We start from the raw sequence: 14,127 nt of genomic DNA, 5'->3' as shown, positions 1-14,127 counted from the left end.
TACAACTTATTGCCCAAAGTAACAATAACAGCACGAGGTCTTGACTCATACACAGCATGTCGCTTCCGCAAGTATGGTTGGCCTAATAATACATCACAAACATCAAGGGGAGCAATGTCACATAATACCTCATCTGTGAAGGGTTTGATGTTGTATGGAAGGCAACACTGCTGGCTCACGCGAAGATCTCGTCCTTGGTGAAGCCACCCAATGGTGTACGGTTGTGGATGTGCTGTGGTCAGTAAGCCCAACCGCTTCACGACCTTTGCCGAAATGAGGTTCTTTTGGCTCCCGCTTTCGACAATGAACTGTGGTGGGGAACCCTTTACCCACATCTGGGAGTGGAAGAGGCGCTCCTCCTCCTCTGGATCTTTGTGGTGGCAACGGTGGCATTGGGCTCCGCATCGATAATTTGCTTCCTTTTGTCATTCCCTTTGTTGGGTTCTGACTCAGAGTCGGAACATGCATCTGATTCCGAAGACTTTAGCTCGGCCACTAGTGACTGCTTGGCCCGACACTCACTTGTGTTGTGAGTGGAGCTCTTATGGAACTCGCACCACTTTCCCGTGTCCTTCGGCTTCGCGGTGTTGTTATTTGCTTGCAACTTTGGCGGGTTGTCCTGGGCCACCCCACCTTGGCCTTGTCCTTTGTTCAATGGTTTGGGGGCACCTTTCCCTTGCTTCGGATTCGCAGATCCAAAGTCTCACTTCTTTTGTTTAAACTTCTGCTCGATCTTGACAGCGTATCGGTACGTCATGTCGAGCGAGGAGATGTCCAGGAACTCCATCTCGTCTTGGATGTACCTGTGTAGGCAGCCACGGTATTTGAGTACCAAATGTCGCTCAGAATCCTTGATACCCAACTTTGTGCGAAGGGTATGAAAAATATTGGTAAACTCCAGCACGTCTTGGTCCCTTCCCTGCCGCAGCAGTCCACTTTATGTATTTATCCTCATAGCTTCCGATAGGGTAGTACTGCTCCTTGATGACATCCCGGAATGAATTCCAAGTGGGTGTGGCTGAAAATAGTGAGGCCGTACTTTCATCCTTCTGCTCGCAGTAGGTTTCCCACCAGTCCTTGACGTGGGGGGCGGCTTTGAGAAGAGTGAAAATAATCTTTTCCCGACTAGAAAAATCATGAACAGAAAAATACCCTTCTAGCAGATTTAACCATTTATCTACAACGTTTGCTTTTATCTGACCCTCAAATATGGGAATGTCAAAGTTAACTTTTACCTTAAAGGGTGTGGCGCTTCTAGAGTAGCTCCTGGAAGTAGATGTGTCACCCCTGGGTAGCCGCTAAAGGATCTGGGCAAAGCTATTGATCATCGTGTTTCCTTTGTCGCTCAACGACCTCTTCGAGGAAGATTTTGATAGGATCTCTTGCCCCCTCGTCTTTCTTTTCATCCGCCATGGGAGGCCTCGGGATTTGCAAGGCTGGTCTTGCAAAGGTTCGACTAGTTCAAGCCCTAAATTGTGCTACAAATAAGGAAACTGAAAAACTGAAAGAAACAATGGTGGGGGTCCAAGTGGAATAGGTGAGTGGCCTACTAATATCCACCTGGATCAGTAATGTTGCTATCCTACGCTGCCTATACCAAGGATCTGTTGTAGGAGTATGGCCTTAAGACCCTCCACAACTATCCCAAACAATCCCGCGTGCCACTATAATTTACGACCGAGATTTGCGGCCTACAAAATCATGCGGTAATCCACCCTAAACTGCACCAGAACAACCCAGAATTTACATAGATCTTTGGCCTTGTTCCCTGCTCAAATTTGTACCCAAAACAATGAAGAATGACACCTTAAATCATGCCCAGATTTTCCTTTAGGCCTACGACCTACTTCCTGTAGCAACTCAACCTTATCACAGATGTATTCTTGCCCAAACAAACCCTTAACTCCTTCGTCCTCCTTCGTCCTCCTTCTCTTAAGCTCGGCCAAATTTCAGAGAGAGATCTATGAGATGGTGCACACTTGGATGCCTCAAATGAATCCAATTCACCCTCTATTTATAGCCTAAAGTGGGGCTCTAACGGATTAGTGAAGAGACCCATCTATTGGAGTAATCTACATCAAGCATACATGACTTAAAAACCAAAAATTAATTTGTCATCTTCAAAAATTCATTTCTCCACTTCTACAACACGGAATTCAACGATTCTCGAAGCATTAGATTCGTCTTTCTGCCCTCTATCGTCTCATGCCATCATATGTAGAAATGTGCCTCTAGAATTGCCCCAAACACGATTAGGTGCAAAACCCTATACTTGTGTTCCAAGCCCACAAGTGACCCTTGTGGCGCTTTGCCCTCCAAACCCTGAACCCTAGGGCTTGGAGTACCTCCCAAGCTACACAAATCAACAATGTCAATATGTCATATTGGGAACCAAACACACGTTTCGTGTCCCTGACAACGACGCCAAAATGTTACTGCTCAAACTAGCAGGGGTCCTAAAAGGGGATCCTTGAAGGGTTACTATTAGGCTAAGGGAAACAATGGAGCAATAACCCACTGTCACCTTTGCTAAGGCTCCCTACTCTTTACAGACTTTCACCGATGGGAGGAGCCCCATTATTATAAGGATCACGAAATGGATGGACCAATGATAGGGCGAGGGGTGATCCTGGAAGCCTATTCACAAGAGAGGATCAAATTTGTGGCTTGTTTGTCTTGGAAGACAAGATGGAAGGTGTTGGACACCTAATCCTCAATGGGTTAGTGTGGAAGCCGAATAGACAAAAGGAAGTCCAAGAGACCTTGGGATGTGAAACCCAATGGTCAAACCATGTACTATAAATGTATATGTTTTGTTAATAAAATCATACTCTCATGTTTTATCCTTCAGATTCTGTTGCTGCCCATGTGTGTTTAACATGGTATCAGAGCGGGTACCTTCCTAACCTACTCAATCTCATATTTGAGCCACTTGTTTTGTGGTCTCTCTATGCATATTTGGAAAAGCGTTTTTGAGCGAGCGAGCATCTTGAACTGAGTTTTGTGATTTCTCTGATTGACTGGTGAATAACATAATTCTCGCACTGTGTGCATACCATGCTGAACGCTGCACTGTCCTGTTGATCTGACATTCTGGATGCTTTGTCATCTATTTTTGAGTTGGGCTCTCTCCATACAATCTTCTTGCAAAAACGTTACATTTACCTGAGAACTAATCCTGACAGCTATTAATCATTCACCTGTCGCTGCACCTTATTATAGCCTGCCTTCTACAGTGTCCTTCCTGCAAAAACGTTACATTTACCTGAGAGCGAATCCTGACAGCTATTAATCCTTCACCTGACGCTGCACCTTATTATAGCCTGATATAACGTTCCTATCCGCCATGGCAAGTGGACCAGGCATTTTCAGACCAGCTTCAACCTGCATTCATTCATATGCTGACAACATTTCATAGCTCAGTTGGTGCATTGGAATTAGCGTTGAAGACTGGATTGTCTTGCTATTCTCCGGGCATTCAAAACTGGATAGCAGAGAGCAGCGTATGGAGCTTGCTACAAACAGAGAGAGCAATGGAACGTTGCTACCAAGTCCACCAATCCTGCTCGCATCGCTCGAAATCCTGTATAAGGAATAGGAAGAAATATTCCAGAGATTTGCACTAGGTCACCCGGCCCAACCTTCCTCGTAAGTTCTCCTCTTATGTGTACTGTCATTGATCTAGGTATATGCCCTTTGGGCACATGCTCTGACAGCTCCTGAATTTTAGCCTCTTGAAACTTCAAGAACTTCGAGGCTCTTAGTTGCAGAATGAGGTTGCCCTTTGCATTATTTGTCCTACAACGATTTGATGGGCATTCAAAAAGTGGCATGAAACTACGAGATGTGACTTGTTGATATATTTCAAATCCGCATTCCTCACAAGTGTAGACAATGACCTGCATCAATGGCTTGACATCTGAACAACGAGTAACAATACCAACAACTTTGACAAGTTGTCCAATGTGGTAGGGCTTCACTTCCCTCAGTGTGAAAACCTTCTGTTTTGCAAAGCCGTTAATATGAACTTCAAAGAAATGCTTGACCTTTGGTGGCATCTTTTGAAAAGGGTCTACATTGTCTGCGTTTTCACCTGCTTCTTACAATCTCTGTCTCATTAGAATATCATAATCGTCGTCCCTTGCAATAACTTCAGTGGGTTCGGGCAACAATTCATCTATTGCTTCCGCAAAAATGCCGACGTATCGACGAGTATTTGTTCTTACTCTATCCAAGAACTCCTCATCCAACCCCTTGTAGTTGCTGATGTCATCGAGTTCAATATCAACAGAATGGATTTTCCTATTTGCAACATCTTGCAGCAGATCCATGTACTTCGTAACTCCATTCTCCGCTACAAAATTCTTCAAGAAGTCTTTGCAGAACTCTTTGTCGGCTTTGAAGTCTGGACCAAGCATTTTCAGACTAGCTTCAACAATGCAAAAACCCTAAATCGATACAAATAAGCTTGTTTCATCAGTATCACATCATCTACATTGTATGCATATATCTTGTATCGCCGAATCAAGTACTCCAGCGTCTTGTGAGAATGTGCAAGAAGCAGATATCCAAACAGTAAATGCAAGAATGTGGCAATAGATTTATCTAGTTTTGCATTGTATTCTCTATTCTGAAGCTCCCGGTCTATCTGTAGGCTTTCTGAATTGAACAAAGTCTTCTTAAATGTAGAGAAGGATCTCAATTGTGGAGAGTTCATCAAGCCCTCTAAGAGCAATATCATAACGCTTTCCCAACGAATGTCTGCTGCTTCAGTGGGATCGAAAAGAATTGATGGTCATGTAAAAGGCCTCTTTTTCAAATCCTCAACTTGCACATGGGTGGAGGCAATAGCTTTAAGTTGTGATTCCAGAGAAGTTGTCATAGCTGCGATTCCAGAAAAGTCCCCTCGAGCTGGAGCGGCTGCGAAAAGAATAGCAGGGTCTTACTTCCTCTTGCACCTAGATTGTATTCTTAAAAAAAAAAAAAGCGGGCGAGTTCAACTCTAATGCGGGGATAATTTTCATGAAGATAATTCTCAGATAAATGGGCTGCTAATTGCTATTATATTAGTGGGACAAAATTTATCAAGTTCTAGTGCAGATTTAACAGTGGACAATTTTATGAAGTTTACTATCATTCCCTTGGCATAGCAGGCAATCCTAGGGCTGTAGCAGACTCTCTAGAAGTTGAATTTGTTATACAAGTGGCTGGGTCAGGTTCCTTTTCAATTTGTGCACTGTATTTCTTGAATAGATGACTGTGTAAAGTTTGCATCCTTGTTGATATATATTTATGAGTATTCATAATGGAGAAACAAGTATTTTATTTGTTGTAGCATTTGAGTCTCATTGTTTGGGAATGCACAATATACTTTCCTTGTATATGAATGCAACCAACCATCGTTGTGTGTGGATTTGGAGAATAATTGTAGAGTTAAAATCTTGCTTTTGGTTCATTCCTCAAGGAATAATATCACTTGATTGTTGTAGTTTTCTGGGAGAACAAATTTTGAGAATACCTTGTAGTGATATTGGTTCATAGTTGGTTTAAAGTGTAAGATTGGAGAAAATGGCCAAAATCAATGAAGTATTAGAGCTCTTCAAAACTCTGATATTGTCTACTACTCATGATACATTAAAAGTCAGCAAAGTTTCTCTCATAGACATTCAAGTCTGCCTACAAAATGCACAAGAGAAAATTGATTTTTTGCAGCTCGAATCTCAACTACAACAAGAAGAATTAAAACAGAGGAGTCATTCTGAACTTGTTTTTGTTCAGAACAATGAAACAGACTCCCATAAACAACAAGACAATATTGTTGATGTTCATTCAGATCTAGTAGCAGTTGTACATGCAGATGCAGAAACTCAGCGTGAACTTCCCAAACCCATCATCAGACCTTGGGAAGAGCTTGTCCACAACAAACACATAACTGGTCTTAGATATGACAAGGATGTGTCCTTTCATATTCCAGACTACTCAAAGCCCATTCAGTTTCAGAGTGCTGGATTCCTTAATGACAGTTCACATCCGGCTGTTCCAGATTCTGCTCCTCTTCAATAGCAACAACAATACATTGTGAAATGCCAACACTGTGACTAAGTTGGCCATTTGAAAGATCACTGTTTTGATCTTCATCCATGTAAGCACTGTCATAAAACCACCCATTCTTCACACAGATGCTTCAGAAACAAATGTCCTGCAACAACAAAGATTCATCTTGGATGGATCGCTTCTTGGCAGTGGGCATCAACAGCCAAGAAGATATTCCAATCACATGTCAAAACTTGTTCCAGAGTATTGAACAGTCTTGCAGTTGAGTTTTCTCCATCATCTCACCTTGTATCTGACAGGGGGGGAAATGATGGTCATCTACAAGCTTCAAAGCCACATCAAGCGAGCCTGAGCCACAACCTGTCACACCAGTTTCAGAGTTGTAACTAGAGACAAAGATGCCCCTGAGCATGCCTTCGATTGGTAATCTAGGACACTTCCTCTAGCAGAAGACTTCACCTTCTTGCCAGTTTCGGAAGAATTCCAGAAATAGAATTGGGAACACTTCCTCTAGCAGAAGACTTCAGCTTCTTGCCAGTTTTGGAAGAGTTCCAGGAATTGCATTAAGCATTCTAGAGTTGTTGGTCATCCTTAAACCATCACAGGTTGCCTTTTCAGGTTGAAGTTCTGCCTTTTATGCGGGGTGAGACCTCCCTTTCATGGTTGAAGGTTTTCCTCTTCAAAACAATAGGAGCACTTCCTCTAGCAAAAGACTTCAGCTTCTTGCTAGTTTTGGAAGAGTTATAGGAATTGCACTAAGCATTCCAGTGTTGGTGGTCATCCTTAAACCACCGCCCTTTATACCAACATGTCAGAGAGCACATTCAACCTAGTGCTACCATGCATTTTTTGCACATTTTGTATTACAGCTCTCTTCTTGGATTCGTACATAACCCTTCGGATTAAGGGGGGGAATGTTGGACACCTAATCCTAAATGGGTTAGTGTGGAAGCCGAATAGACAAAAGGAAGTCCAAGAGACTTTGGGATGTGAAACCCAACGGTCAAACCATGTACTATAAATGTATATGTTTTGTTAATAAAATCGTACTCTCATGTTTTATCCTTCAGATTCTGTTGCTGCCCATGTGTGTTTAACAGAAGGCTCTCTAGGAAGGGCGTGGGGAATTTTTCTAGGGTTAGGTTTTATGTGTTTTATAAAGGAGATCATTAAGCCCTAGAATTCTTGTGGAAACTTGGGTTTCAGGTGATCTTTGAAGAATTAACCTTGATAGTGCATGGGATCACATGAGACCAAGTGGACCCGAGGTTCGGCCAAGGGGATAAGATTTAGCAACCAATGATATGCTTGACCTAATTAGGGAGGGGAATGTTGAAGGAAATGTAACTAGGTTCGGTCTTCATAAATGTACTTTTGATATTTGTATTTATTCAAGAAAATAAATATTATTTTTATAATATATGTCAATGAGTTTCTTGCTCATTGAAATAGTTCTAGCACATGTTAAAGTGCTATAGGTGAGTCAAAGAGTCAAAAGAAATTATGGAAGCCCTTAAGGGCATGTTACACCATATATATTTATGTATTAGAGTCAAAAGAATACCTCCAAGCAAAGTCAACAAGTCTCCTATGCAATGACGCCACCAAAGAAGCAATCCGAATTATATATGTCAAGTTGGCCTCATGTCTACAAGTCAGCCTAAAGGAGGGACAATCATCTATATATAGAGGCTGACCACTCCTCTAAAGATAACACAATCTACCTCTGAAATCAGCGAAGTGAAGGAATGAGTAAAGGGTGAAAAAGAGATAAGGAAGGGGTCTCCAAGTGCAGCAAATAAGAAGGGTACACAACCGAGCCTAAGAGCATTATTTCTAGGGCAAGCTGCAATCACACGTGCAAGGAAAGGAAGGCTGCCTGCGGTCATAACAACAGAAACTCACAGTCAACATATCTCATCACTTGGGCTAGAAACATAGGCCTAAAAGGCCTCCCACTCAAGCGAAGAAACAATGAAGGAAAGCGAAGTTAATAGGACTGTTCTAAAGCCTATTACAGTCACACATGCGAAGAGAAGGAGGCTGTCTCTCCTGTCATAACAACCCTCCCATTACAATCATACAAGCTCATTGGTTGGTGAAGAAGACGAAGACATCATCCCATGTGAAAGGGTCTCATCAAAGATCAAGGATAAGTGTCTCTTTTAGAGCAAGTGCAACAAGATCTAACAACAGTTGGAAGGAGGACAAAGTGCCGGAAGAAGGAAGACTAAGTGTCGGGGAACAAAGTGCAGAAAGGAGAAATGACTTGATTTGTGCTTGGAGGACATTTTAGTCAAGGGTCTAGGGTTTGGCATTTATCAATAGAAGCTTCAATAAGAGAAACTTAGTAAAGGGTTTTTCTCTCAAGAGAAGAGAGGTTTTGGCCCTGGCAGAGAGCCAACATCTTGTGTTGTTGTTCTTATGTTTTTGGTAGCAGTTTGATGAAGTACACACACATGCATTAATAATAATAAGAAGAAGATTAAGCTAATAAGAAAAAGTAAAAAGACCTCACAAATTGTTATCAAGTCAAGAAGAATCACACTACACCTAATTGCCCTTGATTCTTCAACGGGGCAAGGGATCAAGGAATGAATTTTCAATGAAAGGCAATGCAAGGATCACAATGAGGTTTCTAGCCTAAGGGAAGCCATGGGAAAGAATTGGTCTTCAATCTAGGGTTTGCGATATTTCAAGATCCCACTTTCGGAATCTCATGAAATTTGGAGGGCTTCTTGAGGACACACCAATGCAGTTGTGTACCAAATATCGAAGTATTTGGATGGCTAGATCATGAGATAATTGATGCCCTAGGTGACCTAGAGGACTAGACCTAGAGAAAGGGGAGAAGGAAAATAGGTTTAAGGTGATCACCTTTCGGTGGACCAGTGCCTAATCCTTTGGGGAGATTGGAGTCTGGTAGAATTATGACTCTAGACCTTTGAATTTTCTAGGTCAAGGAGGCCTCAAAGACAACTTCGCTTGGCACTAGGGCAACAACAAAAGCAACTTCAAAGACTTTATACTTCGTTTTGCAAGATAAATGGCTTGTCAAGATGAATTTCAGTAATGAAACATCCCTAGGAACATTCATTCATTATACATGGCCCATACATGAAGCATTCACTATCCAGAAACAAAATTTCCACAACTTCACATATAAGATGTAGCAAATAAGCCCTAGTATAGAGAAATCCCAACAACAGTGTAGGTGACAAAATGAGAAAGAAAGAATAGCATTAAAATGTACTTACATGTATAAGAATATATCCAACCATCTAAAAAACTTGCCATCAAGAAGCTCCAAGACATATGAAAATTATCCAAACATCAAAATTCATTCCATGCTCCAAAAATTCATCCTCCAAGAAGGATAGCGAAAATCTATAAAGAGATACTAGTTCTAAATCCAAGTGATGATGCTAAAATGAATCTTCATAACTTCTATTTATACACTTCTAATGAGTTTGATTTAGCTACTTGGGCCTACATTAGCCCCTAAAATAAAATAATGTGCAAAACAACTAACTTTTGGTGACAAGCCCACCAAACTAGCTCATAAACAAAAGAATAAGCCTCTCAAGAGGTCGAATGATCAATAATACATGTTGTTGGGCCTTCTAAGAAGCCTGATGAAGTCCATAAGTGCCACAATGATGAATAAGACTCCCAAAAATAGTAGACAAGGGGTTGGCCCCTTGTTCTTCAAATAATAAAGCTATGGTGCTCCCAATGGGTGTGAGGGCACGCAAGTAACCTCATGGGCCCCCAAGTAGGTCGAAGATTCCTATAGACCATCTGTAAGGGCTCAGATGATGGTGTAAGTGATACCACATTAGCATGCAAGTCCTGGGTCATCTGCCAAGTGCATGGTACAACTGTAGGGCCGGTTGGGCATGGTGAACTAGGTGCATCTCCCTAGTCCAATAGGTGAATCTCAAGCAAACTCTGAACATCTCTGGGGATCGATGTATTGCTGTCTACTACTATGGAGGCCCATGGCTCTCAACACACACCCTATATGTGTCAATGTAGCCCACTAAAGGGTTAAGACCTCGTATAGGGAGACCAACCCACCCAAAATGGAGACCATCTGCAATCTTGCATAAGATCCAATGCATCCCTTAGCCTTCCAATACAACAAGTCATTAAAGGAAATCAAGTTAAAGAGCTTACAAACCATGGACAATTGGTGGGCACTTTATAATGACATGCTTTTTCATAATGGGCTTTGGCATGTGCTAATGTTTCCAAGCTCCAAATGGGGTTAACCAAGTATCCTATTAGGTGCTTTTTACTTTGAAAGGGGATAACATGTCCAAGGTACATCCTTCAAAGGGTGGTGGCATGTGATGAAGAGATGAATGGAGTAGGGAATGAAAGGGGCAACTCTGGGCCACATGCTGGGGTACAAGGGTAGCTAATAAAAGGGAAGCCCACTCTTGTGTATATAATGCATGGGAGGGAGCAATTGTGTTGCATGAGGTGTCCCGACCTTGATTTTTCCACCCTTCTTTGCCTTTTTTCTTTTATGATTATTTTTTTTAATCAATTGCTTGGGGCTCAAGGGATAAGAGCATGATGCATAAGGTATAGCAATGGATACCCCCTTAAGGTAGGGAAGTTCATTGCCCACCAAGGGTTGGGACAATCATGGGTTCTTGAATGATAAAGGAGATTCATCTAGGGTCTACAGGAACCAAGGTGATGGCCATGATGATGGGGTAGAGCTCATGTATTAGCTTTTGCTCACGTGCTAAATGTGTTTGTCCCGACCATCTTTTGCATTTTGTGGTACATTTTCCTGTTGAATGTGGCCATTTATGCTTTTACTTTTCTTTTTAGCTGCATCAACCTTTGGGGCATCGTTCCAGGCTCGACACAAGGTGTGCGCAAGACCCAGTGGAGGAATATGGACCGAGGTGGGAGAAATGATGAATGGGGTTATAATGAGCGGAAGGGGAGTGATGTGTGAATGACGGAGCGGGATCATGCAACCAAAATTGGGGTTTCCCATGTAGTACCATCCCTAAGGCTCAAAGGTTAGTAAAAGAGATCCCACGGGACTAGGGTCCAAGGTTAACATCCAAAAGAGGTCTAGGGGACAAGAGCACGGACCTAGCCCACTCTTTCCGCTGAATCCCTCCATTAATCCATGCCCAAAAGTTTCCATGATAAGTAAACTACAATACTGAATTACCAAATGACAAGGCATACCTTTAGGTTTGAGAGGCCCACCTTCAAGCATATGATCATAACAGATGGGTGAGGGACCACATGGCTAGCTCAGGTGGCAGAGAAGTGGCACAACGGGCTAGTTGGTGGCTGCAAGGGGTTGGCAGTTGAGGACTATCTTCTAGAATTTTTTTTCTAGGCATAGCACCCACAAAATGGTGGGTAACAGTGCCCTAGGTGTGCCCTAGAAGGAAAAACTTAGTTTTCTTCTCCTTGAGAAAGGGACTTCTTTGAGGGTTGTATAATGATAGTAGTCGGGGGAATAAATCTCAAGAAACCCAACCTTCTTCTTGCTTTGACCTTGTGAGCACCTTGGAAGTATTTCTTCCCACGATTATTCATAAAAACCCTAGGTCTTGTGTAAGTCTTTATTGGGTCTCTTCAAGGGAGTGAAGAGTCTTTTAGAAGTGTCAAAGCATCACATAGAACTTCCTTAAGAGGTCCTACCCCATCACTTGGAGTCTTGATCTTGGGAACACCTATCACCATCGCATATCTCAAACCCTAAGTCTTGATCTCCTCATCATAAGGCTTTTCTTGGAGAACATTTTAACTTCTTTGGAGTACTGAGCCATTATTCTGTCTCTCCTTGAATGGGCTTTGTGTAATCACATCATACCTAATGATCAATATACTTATTCCAAGTGATTCCATTTCTACTGGGACTCCTCCCATCGGTGAAAGTCCGTAAAGCGCAGGGGACATTGACTGTGGTGACAGTGGATCATTGTTCCATTGTTGTCACTTAATCTAGTAGACGTCCCATAGGTTTCCCTCCTTAGGGCCTTGCTAGATTGTGTGGTAACAAAGCCTCTTTGATTGATATGTTGCTTGTATGTCAAGTTATTGATATTTTCTCGATCTGGGTAGGAAAGGGGAGGAGGGAGTACATTTCTCTCTCTTATATATATATATCATTTTGTCATTTTGAATATACTGAAATTCAGTTTGCAAGTATGCCAAGTAGCGTATGTAGGTTCGTTATGGTTCCTTGAGAAAGGGACTTCTTTGAGGGTTGTATGATGATAGTAATCGGGGGAATAAATCTCAAGAAACCCTTCCTCCTTCTTGCCTTGACTTTGTGAGCACCTTGGAAGTATTTCTTCCCACGATTAATCATAAAAACCCTAGGTCTTGTGAAAGTCTTTATTGGTCTCTTAAAGGGAGTGAAGAGTGTTTTACAAGTGTCAAAGCAGCACATAGAACTTCCTTAAGAGGTCCTACCCCATCACTTGTAGTCTTGATCTTGGGAACACCTATCACCATCGCATATCTAAAACCCTAAGTCTTGAAGCGTATGTAGGTTTGTTATGGTTCTTTTGAGTGTCAAACCTTCCCCAACCTTTTCCAACCGTAAAAGTATCGGCTTTTTACCTATTGCTGTTGTTTTGTTTTATCTAATTTGAACTGAATAAAATGTGTTTTACGACTTGCTAAAATGCTATTTAGATTTCTTTCTTAAATTAGACTTGAGGGGAAATATAATTTATTATAATTTTAAGTCTCTCCAAATATTTGGCCACAAGTGGTCTCTATCTTATCTTCCAAATTCTGAAGAAATATGGAAATATTGATAGATATTGTTTTATGATGGATCTTGTCAGAGAAACAGACGCCTAGGTTATAGTTGATAGGTATGGCCACCTGCAAACAGTGTTCTTGGTGTGTATGCTTCATGAAGATTTATACAGATTTCATATCTCGCCTTTTGGCTGATAACCCATAGCATGGTATACTAAATTCAATCTCCAAAAAGGAACAGTTGTGTATAGAACCTGATCTATTTCTGAAAATGTTTGGCAGGGAAATGATGTAGGTACACAATACAGATCTGGAATTTACTACTATACACCAGAACAGGAGGAAGCTGCACGTGAATCAATGGAAAAGCAAGAAAAGGCACTGAACAGAAAAATTGTTACTGAAATTTTGCCTGCAAAGAAATTTTATAGAGCGGAAGAGTACCATCAACAATACCTTGCAAAAGGAGGTCGATCTGGCTATAAACAATCAGCAGCGAAAGGGTGCAATGATCCAATTCGATGCTATGGTTAAAAGTGTTTGATGTAAATCTTTTTCATATCTGATAAGGTCCATGGATACAATATCAATATCAGGTAGCTTATGGTATACTTTCAATTAACCGAGTCATTGGATGAGGAAAATATTCGTCTGTAACTAGGGTGCATTTAACTTCCTACTATGCTTTTCACTACAGGTGTTTGTAACTGTGCTTTTCTATGCTTTCCATGCCAATGAAGTGCATGCTTCATTGTGAGTGACATCCCCTTCTCTGATGCACTTCACTGGGAGTGACATTCCCTTCTCTGAAAGAGAAAACCCATAATAATAATAATAGTGACTCCCATGTGCATTGGATTTATGAGTATAATAATGACTCCCATGTGCATTGGATTTATGAGTATAATAATGGCTCCCATGTGTATTATGTTTTCTATTTATAGTCATATGAAAGTGTTCTATATTATTTTTATTGTTCCTAATAAAATGTTTGTTTTGGTGAGGATATTAAATGAAGTTGACATTGTTCATAAAGGCAGTCAGATTGAAGTTCACAATATTGAAGTTGACATTGTTCATAAAGGCAGTCAGATTGAAGTTCACAATATTCATAAAGCAGCCAGATTGACTATCTCCTATTTGTAATTAACAGCACTAATTTATTAGACATGATTTTATATTATTTCTAGTTTCTCTGGGAAAATAAATAAATAATTTGAATTAAATATTTTTTTCTCAAGGCCAGGAAAATTACTGAGTTACTGTTACCATTATAATTGCTCTTAAAAATGTTTTTCAGCGAGCACATGCATA

At 41.2% G+C, this 14,127-nt stretch overlaps 1 protein-coding gene across 1 annotated transcript in view; it reads left to right on the top strand.

Moving 5' to 3' along the window:
• Positions 1-13,687, top strand: part of LOC149267384 (peptide methionine sulfoxide reductase A1-like) — an 80,866-nt gene extending 67,179 nt beyond the window's left edge. The window contains exon 2 of the mRNA XM_089432437.1: positions 13,096-13,687. Coding sequence (XP_089288563.1) covers positions 13,096-13,347 — 252 coding nt within the window. The 3' untranslated portion in view covers positions 13,348-13,687. The remainder of the gene's footprint in view (positions 1-13,095) is intronic.
• Positions 13,688-14,127: the final 440 nt, after the last annotated feature.

This window comes from Pinus tabuliformis, chromosome 6 (genome assembly GCF_031772625.1).
Source record: "Pinus tabuliformis cultivar Carrire ecotype Pingquan chromosome 6, CPIR1, whole genome shotgun sequence".
In the NCBI taxonomy this organism is placed as follows: Eukaryota; Viridiplantae; Streptophyta; class Pinopsida; order Pinales; family Pinaceae; genus Pinus; species Pinus tabuliformis.
Note: the sequence above shows the minus strand (reverse complement) of the source record. Positions and strands in the feature narration are given on the sequence as shown.